Genomic DNA, 19,870 nt, shown 5'->3' with positions numbered 1-19,870 from the left:
AGTCAGACATCCTGGAAAGCGAAGTCAAGTGGGACTTAGGAAGTATTAATATGAACAAAGCTAGTGAAGGTGATGGAATTTCAGCTGAGATATGTCAAATCCTAAAAGATGATGCTATTAAAGTGCTGTACTCAACATGTTATCAAATTTGGATAGCTCACAGTGGCCACAGGAATGGAAAAGATCAGTTTTTATTTCAATTCCAAAGAAGGGCAATGCCAAAGAATGTTCAAACTACTGTACCATTGCACTCGTTTCATATGCTAGGAAGATTATGCTCAAAATCCTTCAAGCTAGGCTTCAGCAGTATGTGAACCGAGAGTTTCTATATGTATAAGTTGGGTTTTTAAGAGGTAGAGGAACTAGAGATCAAATTGCCAACATTAGTTGTATCACGGAGAAAGCAAGGGAGTTCCAGAAAAATATCGGCTTCATTGACTATGCTAAAGCCTTTGAGTGTGTGAATCACAACAAACTGTGGAAAATTCTTTAAGAGATGGGAATACCAGACCACCTCACTTGTCTCCTGAGAAACTTGTATGTGGTTCAAGAAGTAATAGTTAGAACCAGACATGCGACAACTGACTGGTTCAAACTTGGGAAAGGAGTACAACAAGGCTGGATATATTGTCACTTTGCTTATTTAACTTATATGCAGAGTATATAATATGAAATGCTAGGTTGGATAAATCATAAGCTGGTATCAAGATTGCAAGGAGAAATATCAGCAACCTCAGATATGCAGATGATAACACTTTAAATGGCAGAAAATGAAGAGAAACCAAAGAGCTTCTTGATAAAGTTAAAAGGAGAGTGAAAATGCTAGCTTAAAACTCAACATTCAAAAAACTAAGATCTTGGCACCTGGTCCCATGACTTCATGATAAATAGAAAGGGAAAAAGTGGAAGCAGTGACAGACTTATTTTCTTGGGCTCCAAAATCACTGCAGATAGTTACATGCAAACATGAAATTAAAAGATGCTTGTTCTTGCAAGGGAAGCTATTACAAAACTAGATAGCTAAAAAGCAGAGACATCACTTTACTGAAAAAGGTCTGTATAGTCAAAGCTATGGTTTTTCCAGTAGTCATGTATGGATGTGAGAGTTGGACCATAAAGAAAGCTGAGCATCAAAGAATTGATGCGTTCGAATTGTGGTGTTGGAGAAGACTCTTAAGAGTCCTCTGGATTTTGAGGAGATCAAACCCGTCAGTCTTAGAGGAAATCAACCCTGAATATTCAATGGAAGGACTGATGCTGAAGCTGACTCATTGGAAAAGACCCTGATGCTGGGAAAGACTGAAGGCAAAAGCAGAAAGGGGTGGCAGAGGATGAGATGGTTAGATAGCATCACTGACTCAGTGGACATGAATTAGAGCAAACTCTGAAAGACAGTGGCGGACGACAGAGGAGCCTGGCGTGCTACAGTCCATGGGGTCGCAAAGAATCAGACACAACTTAGCATCTGAACAACAATAGCAGCAGCAGCATTACACATGTATAAGAAGACTACTCAAAGCCCGGGAAGAATCATCTGAAATGAGTAGGCAGGACAAGCAGGGAACATCATACAGAGCCTAGAAGAGCTGTCATTCTCTCCAGCCAGAGTGGAAACTTTGTAATACATGGGCCATTACAGATAGTACTCAGAAGAATATTGCCTCATAGAGGGAAAAAATCAGCCTTCCCTAAATTCTTCTCTGGTGCCATATAACAAAAATTTAGAAATACAAAACAACATTGTCTAAGCAGGCATAATTGATATGTTGTGAAGACATATAAGAATGACTTGAACCTAAGTCGATGTTCTCTAAGCAAGATCTTTAGAACTGCCAATAAATTTGTTTGCCTGAAGTAGAGAGTATTTGGGCAGTGGTGATTTAGTGAAAAGTGCTTTATGTTATAGAAAAACACACCACAGAAAAAAAAAATGCAACAAGTTAGAAGAAATTAAAGGTAATAATCATAGTTAATATTTATTGAGCATTTACTATGTGGTAAGTACTAGTCTAATTTGTATCAGCTTTTTTATTCCTTGTGAAAGCCATGGAGTTTCTAATTCCTATTTTACAGGTAAGGAAAATAAAGTCAAAACACATTAATATATTTAAATGTCACCCAGTTAAGAAGCTAATATCCAGCTAAGAGATGATGAGGGTTTGAAATAAGGCAGTCTAAACTGAAAGAGTATGAAGAGCAAAAGACAAATGTGAGAAATAATAAATAGAAAAGCTTATAAAATTATAAATGAGTAAATTGGCAGAGAGTGAAGGAAAAGTAGGACCTGAAGCTGACTTTGGGTTACTAATTAAACAGTACTGCGATAAGAAAGATAGGCAATACAATGGGTGGTGTCCAGGGGTGGTCCCTGGTGGTCCACGCTTCCAATGGAGGGGGTGAGAGTTCAATCTCTGATTGGGGAACTGAGAGCAGTACAGCCAAAAAGTAAAAATTTAAAGAAAAGAGAGAGAGAGAGGAAATACAAGAGGAGGCTACAAAGCATGCGGCATATGGGAGATGTGTGTGCGTGCTTGAGAAAAGGATTTTATTGAGAAAAGGATTTGAGAAAAAATATAAGTTCATGATACATAAAATAAAAATTTCTTACTGAGTTGGAGAGGAGATGCCTTTGGTTCAAAAACATGGGAATGAATGTACATCCGAAATGTGAGTAGAGTTCTTGAGTCAGGTGGTATTGAAGTATAGGTGTTATTGAAGCCAAGAAATGCTTTCAAGAGTAGTAATAAAATACTTGACCAATAGAGGCAAAACAAAAAAGGTATGTAATTATCTCATATAACAAATAATTTGAAGGTAGGCGATTCCACCTTTGGCAAGGTGGTTCAGCGATGTTATCCACAGCCCGGTACTTGCTCTCTCTCTCTGCCTTCCCATCCTTAATATATTAGTTTAGACTTTGGGCTTGTCACTCATGCTTGCAGGATGGCTATTGGCAGCTTCCTGAAACATAATATATAAACAGCATTTAAAACAGGAAGAGAACAGAATGACACCAGCAAGGACTTCTTGCCTGAATTTTTTTTCCAATCAGAAGATGAGCCCCTTAGGAGCCCCTCCAATAACTTCCTCTTAAGTCTCATTGGTTAGACTTGATTCCCTGGGCATCCCTAGCTCAAGAGAGTGTGGGTCTATAGCAAAATAATATGAGATTGTCATTACTCCCTGAGATTAATTATCATTTACTCCCCCCAAGACTAGGCATATTATGTACCATTACCCTAGAGAAGGAAACGGCAACTCATTACAGTGTTCTTGCCTGGAGAATCCCATGGACAGAGGATCCTGGTGGGATACAGTCCATGGGGTCACAAAGAGTCAGACACGACTGAGCGACTAACACACACACACACACACACACACACACACACCCTAGAGAAAAAAAAAAAATCAGGCTTTTGTTAGAAGAAAGGGAAGAGAAGTGGCCTTTTGGCAGATAACCTAGCGGTATCAAAGGGTAGATGAACTCATCCATAGAGCACCTTTAAAATGAATGAGAAGCAGGACTTCCCTGGTGGTCCAGTGTTTTTGTCACCTTCCAATGGAGGGGTGAGTGTTTGATCCCTGGGTGGGGAGCTCAGATCCCACATGCCTCTCTGTCAAAAAAAAAAAAAAAAAAAACAAAAAACATAAAACAGAGCAATACTGCACAAATTCGATAAAGATTTTTAAAAGTCTGCATTTAAAAAAAAGTCTTAAAAAATAAAATAAGAAGATCCAGTGGTTTAAAAAAATGGTCTAGTGGTTAAGACTCTGAGCTTCCAATGCAGGGGGCACTGGGTTCCATTCCTAGTCAGGAAACTAAGATCCTACATGCTGTGCAGCATGGCCAAAAAGAGAAATAAACAAAATTAAATAAAATGAATGAGAAAAGCAATGAGGACAGAGGATAAAACCAAGAGGGAGGACAGTATCTGAAAAATCTTTAAGAGGCAGAAGAAAACAGAAAGGGATTGAGAAGCAGTAGTCTGAAAGGTAGTCACTGGGCTAACACCATACTAGCCAATTAGCCATCACAGAGGTGATGGTGATGGCTCACTGTCTCCACATGGTGTGCCCTGGAGAAGGACGCAGACAACAAAAGAGCACAAAAGTCGACATGGGTCTACAAGCAGCAGTCCTCAACTTTGGCATTATTGATACTTTGGGCCAGATGATTCTTTGTTGGGGGGTTGTCCTGTGTACTGTAAGATGTTTGGCAGCAACCCTGGTCTGTGCCATTAGCTTCCAGTAGCAATTCTCCTCACGTCCCCCATTCCCCATCTCTGATCAGTTGAGAACCACTAGTCTACACAGCAAGAACACACTTCAGGAAAGACTGCTGCTGTTGCTGCTAAGTCGCTTCAGTCATGTCAGACTCTGTGCAACCCCATAGACAGCAGCCCACCAGGCTCCCCTGTCCCTTGGATTCTCCAGGCAAGAACACTGGAGTGGGTTGCCATTTCCTTCTCTAATGCGTGAAAATGAAAAGTGAAGGTGTAGTCGCTCAGTCATGTCCGACTCTTAGCGACCCCATGGACTGCAGCCCACCAGGCTTCTCCGTCCATGGGATTTTCCAGGCAACAGTACTGGAGTGGGGTGCCATTGCCTTCTCCGTCAAGAAAGACTACAAAGGGACAATTAAAATGGATCTTGAAAACTGGATATCATTTAGATAAATCTGTGTATGGTGGGGGAGAATTTCAAGTAACACTGTGCAAACACAGTGATGGAAGATTTCAGGTGTCCTTGCCACACAGCAGATATCCTTGACTGGCACATATGAGAGCATATGAGTGCAAGTTACATTCTTTAGAGTAGGGAAAAATCTCATCAGAACCAAGGGTTAAGAAGATTACTTGCCTTCTGTGCATTTGGTGGGTTGTGGCAAAGAGAGATTAAAGCCAGGAATAATAGTAATCCAAGGGGAAAGTAAAATAAATAACTAAATTATGGCAATGAGAGTGGGAACAGAAGGAGGGCTATGAGAGGTCTTGCAAAATAGAACTGGGAAGACTTAGTGATAATTGGATGTGAGAGGCTTGTGTCTTTCCTTCTTACTTTATATGCTATCTATGAAGACATGAAGGGTTTCTCTGGTGGCTCAGAGGTAAAGAATCCACCTGACAATGCAGGAGAGTCGGGTTGGATCCCTGGGTTAGGAAGATCCATTAGAGGAGGAAATGGCAACTCACTCCAGCATTCTTTCCTGGGAAATCCCATGGAGACAGAGGAACCTGGAGGGCTACAGTTCATGGGGTTACAAAGAATTGGACATGACTTAACTGACAAAGCAACAACAACATGAAGACGTGAACTATATTAAAGTTTGCAGCCTGGATGACTGGGAGAATGTTGATGGCATTGGTGGAGAGAAGGAAGACAGCAGGATAAACAGGTTTAAGAGGGAAGATTGTGTGCTTGGATTTGGACCAACTGGGCTTGAAATAATAGTGATGAACCAGCTATGCTGGTGGGTTAGTCGCTAAGTTGTGCCTGACTCTTGCTATCCCATGGACTGTAGCCTGCCAGTCGCCTCTGTCCATAGGATTCTCCAGGCAAAAATACTGGAGTGGGTTGCCATTTTCTTCTCCAGGGGATCTTCCTGACCCAGGAATCGAACCCAGACTGAGCTCTGAGGGAAGCTATGGGCCTTTGGAAATAAAGTCTGGAGATCAGGAGAGAGATTAGAATTGGAGGCATAGTTTTGGAGACAATCAGACTGGAAGTGACAGTTGAGACACCTAGGAAGAGGGGGTCAGGGCCAGGTTGAGGTGGGATGGCTATCTTGCCTACATCTAGAAGGCAGAAGAAAAAAGAAGTATGATCATAATTAGGGGAAAGGACCTGCTGGAGAGACTGGAGAGGGTCCAGGATAGCCTAGTATCTTGGAAGGAAAGAGTTTCAAGGGAAAAGTAGCCAACTTTGTGAGTCAGGGTGAGAAGCACCCTGAGACATGATAGAAAGCTAGCAGAAAGATTTACAATATCCTCTCAAGACAGATGCGTGTTAGCTTATTTTTAAAGGATTCAGAAGAAAGATTCCATGAATTCCCTCTTGGTATTCTTTTCTTGGTTAAGATGTGTCTTTAAGATTCTGGAATTTCTTTTCTTACACCTTCAGTCCATATCTTTCACTTATTCCTTATGGGAAATGATCGGCTGTTACTTATTCTAAGTGATTGGGATTGAAGGATTCACAGAGATGTGTGGAGCAAATAGAGTGGGCCTCCAGTGATGGGCACTGTACATGTAATAACTCATTTCTCTCTTAAAACATACCTCTAAGGTAGGTACTCCTTTTTTTGTATTAGTGATGTTAAAAAATGAAATCGAGTTTCCACGAGATTAAATAATTTCATAAACAGTTATACATTACAAATTAGTGAACCTGGGGATACAAATTCAGATCTGGTTCTAAAGCCAGTGCTTTTCCCTAATTTGTGTTGGGCTTCCCTGATAGCTCAGTTGGTGAAAATCCGCCTTCTATGAAGGAGACACCTGTTCAATTCCTGGGTTGGGAAGATCCCCTGGAGAAGGGAAATGCTACCCACTCCACTATTCTGGCTTGGACAATTCCATGGACTGTATAGTCCGTGGGGTTGCAAAGAGTTGGACTCGACTTAGCAACTTTCACTTTGATGACTATTCATGAAAAAGTGCCTTTTGTGGTTGTTCACTTGCTAAGCTGTGTCCAGCTCTTTGTGACTCCATGAACTGAAGCCTGCTAGGCTCCTCTGTCCTTGGGATTTCCCAGGCAAGAAACTGGAGTGGGTTGCCATTTCCTTCTCCAGAGGATCTTCCCAACCCAGGGATCGAACTCACATCTCCTGCATTGCAGGAGACCCAGCAGGGAAGCCTTCTCTTAACTTAGTTTAGAGATATAGAGTTAGGCTTGAGTCTGTTTGCTCCATGAAGGACAAGAATAAAGAATCAGATCAAAGGACTTCCCTGGAGGTCTAGTGGCTAAGACTCCTCTCTCCCAAAGCAGGGGGCCTGGTTTCCATCCCTTGTCAGGGAATTAGATCTCACATGCACAACTAAAGATCCTGCAAGCTGCAACTAAATCCCAGCACAGCCAAATAAATAAACATTTTAAAAAGTAAGCTAACTTATTAAAGAAGAAGAATCAGGTGAAAAGAAAGTGTAAAGGAGTTGTAAAACTCTATCTTGTCCTGGGACAGTTGACCCACAGATTAGTAATTTATTTAGGAACAGCTGGGGTTACTACATCTTCCATGTTCAATACGAAATCCTTGTTGAGCCCTTTCTGTCTTTGGTTATCAATACCAATGATAATGTGGGCACACATCATCTAACTTGGTACCTCCCCCTCCAATTTTGATCGGGGTGGCCAATACTCTCTGATACAGTGAGTCTAATTTTGCATGGAATTTAGATTCTAGTATGCGTGGTGGCTCAGTCTGTAGAGAATCTGCTTGCAATGCACAAGATCTGTGTTCGTTCCCTGATTTGGGAGAATTCCACGGAACAGAGGAGTCTGGCAGGCTACAATCCATGAGCTTGTGTCCAAGGAGTTGGACACAATTGAGCAACTAACACTTTCACTTTCATGTATATAAAAAAGGCTAAAAGTAGGCACGTCCTTGGTGGCTCAGGGATAAAGAATCCACCTGCCAATGCAGGAGACATGGGTTCAATCCCTGATCAGGGAAGATCCCAGATCTTAGTTGCCTTGGAGCAACTAAGCCCATGTGCCACAACTTACTGACCGTGTTCTCTAGAGCCCAAGAATCCCAATGACTGAGCCCGTTCACCACAACCACTGAAGCCCGCTCACCCTAGAAGACTGTGCTCTGCAACAACAGAAGCCACTGAAGTGAGAAGCCTGCACACCGCAACTAGAGAGTAGCCTCCATTCACCGTAACTAGAGAAAACCCCAGCGCAGCCATGAAGACTCAGCATAGCCAAAAATAAATAAATAAATAAAAATTTTTATTTAAAAAAATGAAGAAGACTAAAAGTAAATCCATTGAGTTCAATTTTTCCTGGAAAATTTCTTAAACTTTCCATGAAGTATAGTATAAATGAATTTTTGAGTATTAAATTTAGTGTATGTATATACATATATATATTTTTTTTCCAGTAGTCATGTATGGATGTGAGAGTTGGACTATAAAGAAAGCTGAGCGCCAAAGAATCGATGCTTTTGAAATGTGGTGTTGGAGAAGACTCTTGAGAGTCCCTTAGACTGCAAGGAGATTCAACCAGTCCATCCTAAAGAAAATCAGTCCTGAGTATTCATTAGAAGGACTGATGTTGAAGCTGAATCTCCTATACTTTGGCCACCTGATTCAAAGAGCAGACTCATTTGAAAAGACCCTGATGCTGGGAAAGATTGAAGGCGGGAGGAGAAGGGGTTGACAGAGGATGAGACGGTTGGATGGCATCACTGATTCAATAGACATGAGTTTGAGTAAGCTCCGGGAGTTGGTGATGGACAAGGAGGCCTGGTGTGCTGCAGTCCATGGGGTTGCAGAGAGTTGGACACAACTGAGTGACTGAACTGACTGACTGACTGATATACATATATAATAGTTGCCGGCATTAGAGGGAATATAAAAAAGATAAAACCTTGTAGCAATTTTCATTTTGAAAACTAGAGAAAAGGAGTCTTTTTCTGAATTTGTAGAGTAGAATTCTAGACTAGATGTGCCTCTACTTTTCTTTTCTTTAAAATACTTATTTATTTATCTTATTTTACTTGGCAGGATCTTTTGCACTGCAGGCTTCTCTCTATTTGTGGCTCACTGGCTCCAGAGCACTTGGGCTCAGTAGTTTCAGTACTTGGGCTTAGTGGGATCTTAGTTCTGTGACCACAGTTTGAAACCACATCCCCTGCATTGCAAGGTGGATTCTTAACCACTGGACCACCAAGGAAGTCTCCCTCTATTCTTTAGACAGAAAGCATCATTGTTTTCTGCTAGTTCTCCTGAACCACGTCCCAGAAATTGAGAGAATGTGACTTTTCTTTCCTCTAAAGAAGATTTAGTAAGATACATGAGAGAAATTCTGCAGGTACATAGCTGGCATATAATCTTCATAATGAATACAAAAGCAGATTTTTTAATAACACTGATGACAAAATGGAGCTGGGTTTCTGGGACTCTGAAGTCCCCTTCAAAGCTAGTGTCTCTGGAGACTGCTAGAAATTCTATCTCTTCTTCAAGTTCAGCAAAAACAAAAACAAACAACAACAACAACCAAAAAACCACTGCCCATGGATACAGATATGGACTACATTAAGTTTGAAGAATCCAACTTCCTTCAATATCTTTTAACTGTGACTTTCTTGAGTCACTGACAGAATGACAGTCTTGGCTGATGATGACACTCTTCATTTGAGAACAGAAATCTTGGTGTCTGGGAGGGAAGTTTGGGAAATGTGTGCATGTCACAGAGAGGGAGATCTGTGGGACCCTCCTCTCAACACCAGAGGGAAATGGGAGAACAAACACAGCCACAGCTGATGGTCCCCAGGTCCTTCTGCCAATGTTAACTGCACCAATTCCTCTTTAGCTTTACTTCTAGCTTCCCTTTGCCTTTATACCACCTTCTCTCTTCCTTCATTGCTGAAAGAATCCTTTCATGGGAAAGTCATTGGATCCAGATGTCATTGCCAGGCATGGTTCAGAATCTACTCATTAATTCATTCAGATCTGTCACCCCATCACTCTCTATCACCTTCCCATGCTTTATTTCTTCTCATAAAGTTTTCTACTAGCTACCTGATTTTTTAAAAAATACCTTTATTGAGATGTAGTTCACCTCATACAATTTACCTTTTTAAAGAGTATTGTAGTAGTGTTAGTTACTCAGTTGTGTCTGACTCTTTGCAATCCCATGTACTGCAGCCTGCTACTCTGTCCACGGGATTCTCCAGGCAAGAATACTGGAATGAATTGCCATTCCCTTCTCTAGAGGATCTTCCCCACCCAGGGATCGAACCTGGATCTCCCACGTTACAGGCAGATTCTTGACCATTTGAGCTACAGAGAAGACCTACTTAAAGAGTATAATTCTATTTTATTATATTCACAGAGTGGTCCAACCCTCACCACAATCTAATTTTAGAACATTTTCATCATCCCCACAAAAAACTCAATACACATTAGCAGTGACTCTCTATTGCCCCATTCTTTCACCCCAGATTGGCAATAACCATCTATTTTCTGTCCTATTCCAGATATTTCAGATAAATGGAATCACGATTGGTGATCATTTGTGACTGGCTTCCCCCACTTTGTGTAATGTTTCCAAGGTTAAATGCAGCATGCATCAGTAGTTCATTTGTTTTTATTACCAAATAATACTCTATTCTGTGAATATACCACATTTTATTTATCCATTCAGTAGTTGAGGGACACTTTGCTACTTGATTTATGTTCATACAATTTAACCATTCTTTCACCTAACCAAATTTAGTTAAGCATCCACACACACATTTGTGTTGAACACTCCCTCTCCAGGGTGATTGATATGATCTCAGGTGGCCTCCAAGCAATGGCTTGGAGTAGGGCATGGGTTCCCGGCCAGAGACTGAGGCTGGGTCGCAGTGGGGAGAGCACCAGATCCTAGCCACTAGACCAGTGGTTAGTGACAAAGGCCCTGGCCCTTTGGCTTTGCAGAAAAGAATTCCCACAAAGATGGAAAGTAATGAACCAAATAAAGTATTTATTAAGAGGGGGAAAAAAAGTAAAATTCTTGTGGATAGCCACACAGGTGGACTCCAAGAGTGTTGCTGAGTCGAGTCCTTGTGGCAGTTTGAATTACTTTTATGTGGTATTTCTTCTGGGTTTCCTTTGGCCAATCATTCTGATTTGCCTGGTTCACAGTCTATATTTGGTATATCTCAGGATCCTTCCATGTGTGCACATGCATCTCTTAGCCAAAATGGATTTTACTGAAAAGGCGTATGGGTAGAACAGCCCTTGACATACTCCCCCTTTGACCTTCAAGGAATCTTTTCTGTACATGTGTGGTTGGGGTGATCTCCTGACTTCGAGAAAAGAAATATGTGGTGGTCTGGGCAGGGCCCAGCCTCCTCCCTAAATTGTCCTGCTTATTCTAGAGTTTCAGTTCATAGGGGTTAAATCTCCAATTGCTTGATGCTGTGGAGTGAGGAGGTATCTGCCTCTTGCCTCACCCTAGCTTTAGGAGATGACTACCACAAAGTATCCACCCTCAGGAATCTCATAATCTAATGATGTAACACTGCGTATGCATGCCCAGTCGCTATACTGTCCGACTCTTTGCCACCCCGTGGACTGCAGCCTGCCAGGCTCCACTGTCCATAGGATTTCCCAGCTAAGCACATCCATGCAAACAAATAATTAAAATAAGGGATATGGACAAAGCACAGTGCACAGTTCAGTTCAGTTCAGTCGCTCAGTCGTGTCTGACTCTTTGCGACCCTAAGAATCGCAACACGCCAGGCCTCCCTGTCCATCACCAACTCCTGGAGTTCACTCAGACTCACGTCCATTGAATCAGTGATGCCATCCAGCCATCGCATCCTCTGCCATCCCCTTTGCCTCCTGCCCCCAATCCCTCCCAGCAGCAGAGTCTTTTCCAATGAGTCAACTCTTCGCATGAGGTGGCCAAAGTACTGGAGTTTCAGCTTTAGCATCATTCCTTCCAAAGAAATCCCAGGGCTGATCTCCTTCAGAATGGACTGGTTGGATCTCCTTGCAGTCCAAGGGACTCTCAAGAGTCTTCTCCAACACCACAGTTCAAAAGCATTAATTCTTCGGCACTCAGCCTTCTTCACACTCCAACTCTCACATCCATACATGACCACAGGAAAAACCATAGCCTTGACTAGACGAACCAAGGGCTCAGTTCTGCCTGAGGGATTCAGCTTTGATTTCATAGTAAAGACTTCAGCTGATAGTTACAAAAACGGGAAGTTGCCTGATTGACAGAGTGAGTTGCGGTCAACCAGAAGGGCATTTAAGCAAAACTCCTGTAGCCTGACCTGAGACCTGGAGAAGTAGCAATGTTGGAGCTTTCATATAGAAGACAAGAGAGGACCCAGAAAGGATGAACTGGTCTAGCAGGCAATGTTCAAATCAGAAAGAGTTTTACACGTTCAGTCAATCAATTAAAATGATTTCCCCGTGTACAAAATAAATTGACCAAAAAAAAAAAAAAAGTTTGAGCAGGGACTGTGGGACTAGAGGAAGGGGGTGGGAGAAACAGAGATTGGGCAAACTCTCAAAAATCATGCATGTGCTTCTTACTATGCGAAAAGCAACATTTAAAATTTTCTGTTTTAGATGTCGGGCATCCACTGTGTAATTTTGAGCAGGGGCATGCGGAAAAGTTGCTCTGGGGAGAGTCGTTAAGTCAAGTGGGCAGGCAGCCTGCTCAGGAGGGAACCGCCATCAAGGTCTGTGATCGGTTTTGTTTTTGTTTTTTTTTCCTCCTCCTTGACATGGTACATTTTCACATCAAAGATACGCACATGCCAAGGCACTAATCCAAGGGTAACGTGTTTGAAACGCTAGCATCTTCCTCCAACCCCAAGGGTGAGCTGAGAGGTGGATAAGGGTCTGAGCTGGGTGCAGGGGAGGAATTTTCGTGTTGGAAGAAACGCTACCCTCTGGGGGCAGTGTAGGGGAAACACAGCCTCAAGACTCTTCCTGCTGATGCAATCTGCAAGAGAGCCAGCAGACTTCGCAGCCCGGGCCAGTCTGCGACGCGCCAGCCACGTGTGCCCGCCGCCACCCCGGCCGCTTCCCCAGATCCGCGCCTCCCGGAGCGCTCGGGACGCAGGGCCTCTGCCTCCGCTCGCCTCTAGCTGCTGTGTTCGAGTTCTGGCCCCACGATGAAGGTAACCGCTTGTGACAATGACTGTACTTGTACAACAATGTGTGTATGAATTGAGCCCGCGATTCCTCAGACAGAGTTGGCAGACAGGGGACTGAGGAAGAACCGGCTCGCTGGTTGCCATGCAAAACGCTTGCAGCATCTTCCTTATCAATGAAGCTCGGACCGAACCTTCCCTTCATGTTTCTCTTCAGATTTCTGCTCAACTCGTCACAGGATGTGCCGCCTCAAGGTTTTTCACAGCTGTATTTGTGAAGCGAGATAAAAGGCGGCACGCAGCTCCTTCCCCTGCCTGTTTTGAAGTCTAGAAAGGGAGAGGAAGCTCTTCTCAATTTCTAAGATGCACAGGAGGTGGGGGGTTTTGGAGAAGAGGTCTGGGGGTGTCCCTGGTGGTACATGGCGGTTTTCTGCCGGCTGTAAGTCACAAAGGTTCAGAACGAGGTGATGGTGGGAGATGGAAGGAATCTGTCCCATCTCTGTTAAAAACAGAAGGCTCTTCTTATTCTGTTCCTTGTGGAAATTCAAGCTTCTAGGAGTTAGTTACAAATCATCAAATAAGCCTAAGGGCTTTTTTTTTTTTTTTAATTCAAGAGCACCCTAGTGACATTTATTCTTATGCTAATCAAGGATAAAGAGCCTAGCTGCTTATTACTTAGAAAGGTGTAGAAATGAACCCTTTTAAGGGTTCTGTTTTCCCACGTTGGAAAACTGCAATTATTTTAAAAGACCGAAGCATGGGCAAGTGCTATTGCTATCCAACATTCTGCAAGCAGGCGAGTCCTATATGTAGTCTGAACTTTGAGGAGAAAAAGGCCACCGTTCAGAGTTTCCTAGGAGAGCATTAAGTACAGTTGCTAACTGGGCTTACCCACAACCCATCCCAGTCTACAACTGTGCTTACAAGAAAGGATGTCTTTTCACCAAACAAACATTTCCACTGTGATTAAGCAGGAAATGAGTGGAAAATGTAGTTCTGTATTAAAAGGGATCATGCAAATGTGCTGTGTTGAAAAAAGTCTCTAGAGATTTCTATTTCTGGCTTGCTCCTGTCTAATTTCAGATGAAAAATATACTCTGAGTATCAAATTCGTGAGTAAAAGGAGAGAATTATGAGAATAAACAGTCTTGCTTTTCAGCTTTCTCCTGTCCCAGGTGGAATTTAATGGATTATGCATTTTTGTAAATTCATGGGTGCTTTAGCATGAGTACAAAACCTCCGGCCCTTTACACAGGAAACTGGAGGATCTCTTCAAGTAGTCTCATCTCTGTTTTCTTATATTTTACTAAGATTAAGAAAGAAATGATTATGTGTTACCTTTCTACTCACCTTTTACCTCAGTATTTATATCATAATCATCATTTTAAAAAAATGATTTGCACATGACACCATGATAAGATCTGCTGTGCTGCTGCTGCTGCTGCTTAGTCACTAAGTCGTGTCCAGCTCTTTGCCACCCCATGGACTGCAGCCAACCAGACTCCTCAGTCCATGGGATTTGCCAGTCAAGAACACTGGAGTGGGTTGCCATTTCCTTCTCCAGGGGATCGTCCCAACCCAGGGATGGAACCCGAATCTCCTGTTTGGCAGGCGAATTCTTTACCACTGAACCACCTGGGAAGCCCTTGATAAGTTCTGTCCTCAGATAATTTTCCAGATATAGTCTTGCCTGGGAGCTATTATTTTAAGACGGACACATACAGAACAAACAACCGAGTGAGAAAAATTGCATACACATTGAATAAGATGTGTATAAAAGTGGGAAGTACCTCTTATAATTTACTGAATGAAAGTGGAGATGACGTGTATCTGAAAGGACAGAGACAAGAAGTCTTTGTCAGGGATGCATGGTTAAGTGCAGGAAGGGGGCTGTTTGTGTGTGTGCAGGGGGCCCAACAAGGGGCCTGGCAGGGAGGGGGTGGGGATTCACATTCCAGACACAGGATGTGGCCCCTCAGGCCAAGCTCAGAGAAGTGCAGCTAGTTAAGCAGGCCTAACAAAAGGGCATTGGTAGAACCTGAGGTGGTGAGAAAAAAAGAAAAAGCAAGAACAATGGATGAGAGTTTCATTTTGGCCAGTGTTTCATTTAGTGTGTCTCTGTAATAAATAATTTCATCTGATTTTAGAACTATAGAGAAAAAGGAAGGTGAGTTAAGAAAACTTCCATCTGTAATGCCAGAATTTCTCTTGCTTGTCGGGTCATTGAATCTAAGAAGGTCTAAATATTTGAAATGGGCTTAAAATCTTGTGAAAGAAAGTTGAAAATAGTTGATTATTACAGAGATTTATGTGAAGAATTAAAATCAAGATATGGTTTCTTTCAGTAATGTGTATCTCCCAATTGTTTTCATAATTTCAGATGTTATCTCTTAGCTCAGATCAGGACTTTTAGCTCTATAGCAGAGGAAAAACAATTCTCCCTCTATACTTCTCAATTCTTGGCTGATCTGTTGTTGTTTAGTCCCTGAGTTGTGTCCGACTTCTTTGTGACCCCATGGACTGTAGCCCACCAGGCTCCTCCATCCCTGAGATTTCCCAGGTGAGAATACTGGAGAGGGTTGTCATTTCCTCCTCTAGATCTTCCCAGCCCTGGGATTGAACCAGTATCTCCTGCTTTGGCAGGCGGATTCTTTATCAAGAAGCCCTAGTGGCTGAAACATCCCCATAATAAAACATAGATTAATGGGGGAGGAGTCGGGGGGAGCAAGTTTAATAACATGTATACCTCCTGTGTACATCGAAGATATCCAGGAAAACTTGAGTAACTCCTTGAAATGACCCAAGTTACCACCTTAAATATCATCTTCAGCTAAAGACTAAAGAAAGATATTGAAGTTTGGTGCAAGCTAATTATGGAAGGTTATAAAAAAACGCACAGAAAACAGGAATAAACTGCATGTTTAAGTCAGTACCTTCTCCTTGTTAAGAGTTTCTAGAGATTTTATTATCCTTCTTTTCCTGGCACAGAGAGGGAGACACCATTCCAAATGGGGATTTCCCTTATAAATGCAACTTCTACTCTGTTTTCAGATATTCTTTTGTGTCTACAGCTTTTCAAAAATGATCAGCTCAAAATTGTCCTTATGCTAAAGAGGCATATTTTAGGGGTGGTCTATTCTGCTCCCCTTCAGTGCATTATTTCTGATATCAAGATAATAGACCAGGGGAGGGTTGACCTAAAACAAATAGATTGCAGCAAATATTTCTCTGACACAGATGGGTTTATTTGGGGGTCAGCAGAGAATTAAAATTTGGGGTCTGTAACCAAGGCCAGCCACACACAGCAAGTCTCTTTGTAGCAAGGGGAGAAGTCTTTACACAGAGGAAATGGACATTGGGAGGGCCGTAGTAAACAGAGTCCGTGGCTTTTCGTTGACTTGTTGCTGGAGTCTTTCTTCTTCTTTTTGGACTCTGCTATGATCGTGGGTCTGGGGCTAGAGAATTCCCTTTTCTGTTCTCCTGGGTCATTTAATTAAAGTTTTCAATTTTTTTAAAGAAGGGCACAGCTGGGTAGTATAGTCTAGGGTTATGAGTAAACTATTTCTGTGCATAAATGAAGAATTATTTCTAAACTGTGGGTACCTTACGTGTTTGGTTTAGTTATGTCTTTGAGGGTTTCAGGTTGTCTGATTCTTAGTGGGGGTAAGAAGATGAAAATGAAAGGCTTTCTCTAGCTTATTTTAGGCTTGGCAATTGTTAATCCTTTAACAGATGCCACTCTAGACAAACCTAGTGGAATGGTGAGCCTTATTATGCCCGAGGGGATTTGGTTACCATATTAGAATGAGAATCTGGTAACTTCCAAGATGGACATCATTATCCCAGGCATCTTCTATTTTCTATATAATACTATCATTCTTTCTGAGCACTGGGGGAAACTGTGGCCAATCTGCTCATTTTACAGTTGTAAATATGGCAGTCTTTGTGTCGTAACTTTATCCTCTTAACAGCTGTCCAAATGCTCTAAACATTTAAAGTGACATATGGTAAAAATTCCTACTGATGGGCTTTCCTGAGCCTCTGTAGCCCATTTGGTAATACATGTCAGTGGCCATTCATCTAAGTCTACTGAAATTGGATGCTATATAATATCAACTTAAGGTGCAACATGCTTTAAATGTTTTAAAATGGAGTATTGAGGATGCTCTGATTCTAAACCTGACTTTGCAATTGCAAACATTCTTATCATAAGATCTAGTCTATGATTGACAGTATCAACGGTGAGTGTGAAGCCAAAGCAGAAAGTCTTTTCTATCACACACGAGGGTTCATGTGTCACTTGCACCTGTGCTTCTCATTTGTCTTCTCAAGTCTACAGGCTGAATTACCTCTAGAAATTGAGTACTTGTATCAAGAGGAGAAGGGGACTACAGAGGATGAGATGGCTGGGTGGCATCACTGACTCGATGGACGTGAGTCTCAGTGAACTCCGGGAGTTGGTGATGGACAGGGAGGCCTGGCGTGCTGCGATTCATGGGGTCACAAAGAGTCGGACACAACTGAGCAACTGATCTGATCTGATCCTTAAAATAACTTAGAAATTAGATCAGTTTATTAATATAGCATAGCATATAAATATTTTCCTATGTCGTATATAGGCCATGCCCTTTTTGTAGGAAAAACCATTTTGCAAAATATTTCTCTCGTGTTCAATGATTAATGGGAGAAAGACAATCTTAAAGAAAGAGATAATCACACTCTGGAAATATAGGGAAAAGGTCAAGAAGAGAGGAAAAAGGAAGACAAGTTAAAAAAAAATAGAGGAAATTACATTACAACAAGCAAAGGTCTGGAAGAGTTGTATTGAAAACATGTGATTCTTTGTGATTGAAAAATTGTGAAATATTTGTAAAATTTGGCTAGTTACATTAACAGGTCTATTTTTCATCTAAAAAGAACTAATTCATTGGTTTTTTTATTTTGCTATGTGGATCTGAATATGTGACCAGTTGCATATACAGTCTAACTCCTCGTCTGAGAAATGAGTTTGCTATTTTGACTGGAAATGTTTAAGAATTCTAGGACATGAAAGTTCAAATTCTGACTCCTTATAAATCTAGATAGAAGGGGCACCTGTTGGGATGTTCTAGGCCAAACATGCCACGAATGTCTCTTACGTGACCAACAAAGACCTTCACGGAATTTGGGTTTAAGGCCAAGGATGGATTTGCACGCGGTATCACTCAGCAGTTGTTAACGTTCCATCACTATGGTAAAGGGCAGTGTTGCCTAGTACCTTTCGTTTCCTTTTAGCTGATTCAGACTCAGAGTTGTATCGTTTGGATTTTAGTGCTAGATATCAGTGCAGGAATCTATAATGACAATAAATGTTTCTTTGAACTTTGAAGATAAAAGGTGGAGTTAAAATGGAGTTGTAAGGTCTGCTTGGGAAAGCATAATATGCATTATGAGGAATTTCATGGCTTTCAAGGTTGGTGAATGGTCTGTATACTTGCAAGGTTAGTGCTGATGTTTATAGAGGAAACACATCCAGGTTTTGAGAAGGACTTCTTTAGTTAACAAAAGTAGAGCTGCTTTATATTTTTAAATGCTATATAAGTTACATAACATTGAATTATAACCTCAAAATCTTCATATGAGGAAAGCATGCCAATTATATTATTAACTCCCATTTTACAGATAAGGAAAATGAAGATCAGAAAACCTGCTTAAAGTATTTAAGGCCACAAATAGCACAACATGATGAGGAACTAGATATTTTGACTCCTAGTCCAGTGTGCTATCTCCTTCACTGGTGTTCTAATCCTTTTGGGATCTGACATCACTTTATAAATCTTAGAAGAATGTACAATCTCCCCCAACAACATGTACAAATATACATAGGCACAAAATTTTATATCTAAATTATTTGTTGTTAAAATCAGGACAGTGTAGTCCATATAGCATGGAAGACTGGTGGAAGATACTGAAATAATCTAGTTTTTATAGCACTGGAGAGCTATTGGCTCTTGCTCCTGTAATCAGCTAAAAATATAAGCAAGAGTTCCACACTGCTCTTTGAATATCAAACATACTTGCCTCTAGGGACGTCCCTGGTGGTCTAGTGGCTAAGATTCTGAGCTCCCAATACATGGGTCCCAGGTTTAATCCATGGTCAGGGAACTAGATCCCACATGCTGTAGCTAAGTGTTTGATGTCACAACTAAAAATCTCACATGCTGCAACGAAGATCAAAGATCTTGGATGCCACAATTAAGACCTGGCACAGCCAAATAAATCTTTTTTTTTTTTAAAAAAGAAGATGCCTGTCTTTAGACCAAACAGAAAGACAACCAATATTTTCTTTGTTTTTTAACCATACATGTTATCAGTTTCTTCTTTCTATCTCATAAAGACCCAAGGTGTAGAGTGTAGGGGAGGAAAACACATTTTCTTCTATCTTTTAGGTTCATTTCTTGGTGTTTTGCAAATTAGGCTGACCAAAGAGAGTGTAAGAAGAGGAGAACCGTTGATTATCTCTGCAGTTTGCATAAATACAGGAGAAACTCAGTGATGACTAACTCACAGGGTGGTTAGAATGTGGGTTTATATAACATCCTAACAAAGAAAAACACATTTGTAGAGAACTGATGAGACAAAGGCAAACGTTTTAGATTTCCAAGGGCAGCAGTCTGTGGGGAGGTAAATATACAAGGGATACGAATGGGGTAAGATTTTTTTTGTTCAGGTCCATCTCAGGACTGACTTTCTGGCTCCTTTGTGGCTATAAAACTTCAGCTGGCGAGGAGACTTTCGGCAGTCCTCATTTCTCAAAAGTTTCTACTTTTAGTCGGCGAAAGGGAGGCTCCAGGGAGGCTTCCTGGTGTGTCTGTTGGCTCTCTTGTGCCTTCAGCTTAAAATAACCCTTATCCCAAAGTGGCGTATTTTGGGATGTCATATTTTGATCCTCTGCAATGGTCAAGAGCAGAATTTAATTCATGGAAGCTGCACCTGAGTTTATTTGATCTTCATCTCATTTTGAAGTGTATACATGGCCATTTCATTAAACAGGGCTAATACATA

General features: G+C 41.6%; 1 protein-coding gene across 1 annotated transcript in view; it reads left to right on the top strand.

Annotated features, from left to right (window-relative positions):
• The first annotated feature begins 12,681 nt into the window (after window positions 1-12,681).
• Window positions 12,682-19,870, top strand: part of BCAT1 (branched chain amino acid transaminase 1) — a 118,174-nt gene continuing 110,985 nt past the window's right edge. The window contains exon 1 of the mRNA XM_005902063.2: window positions 12,682-12,853. Coding sequence (XP_005902125.1) covers window positions 12,848-12,853 — 6 coding nt within the window. The 5' untranslated portion in view covers window positions 12,682-12,847. The remainder of the gene's footprint in view (window positions 12,854-19,870) is intronic.

Source organism: Bos mutus, chromosome 5 (genome assembly GCF_027580195.1).
Source record: "Bos mutus isolate GX-2022 chromosome 5, NWIPB_WYAK_1.1, whole genome shotgun sequence".
In the NCBI taxonomy this organism is placed as follows: domain Eukaryota; kingdom Metazoa; phylum Chordata; class Mammalia; order Artiodactyla; family Bovidae; genus Bos; species Bos mutus.
The sequence above is the reverse complement of the archived record's forward strand: the minus strand, read 5'-3'. Positions and strand labels throughout refer to the sequence as shown.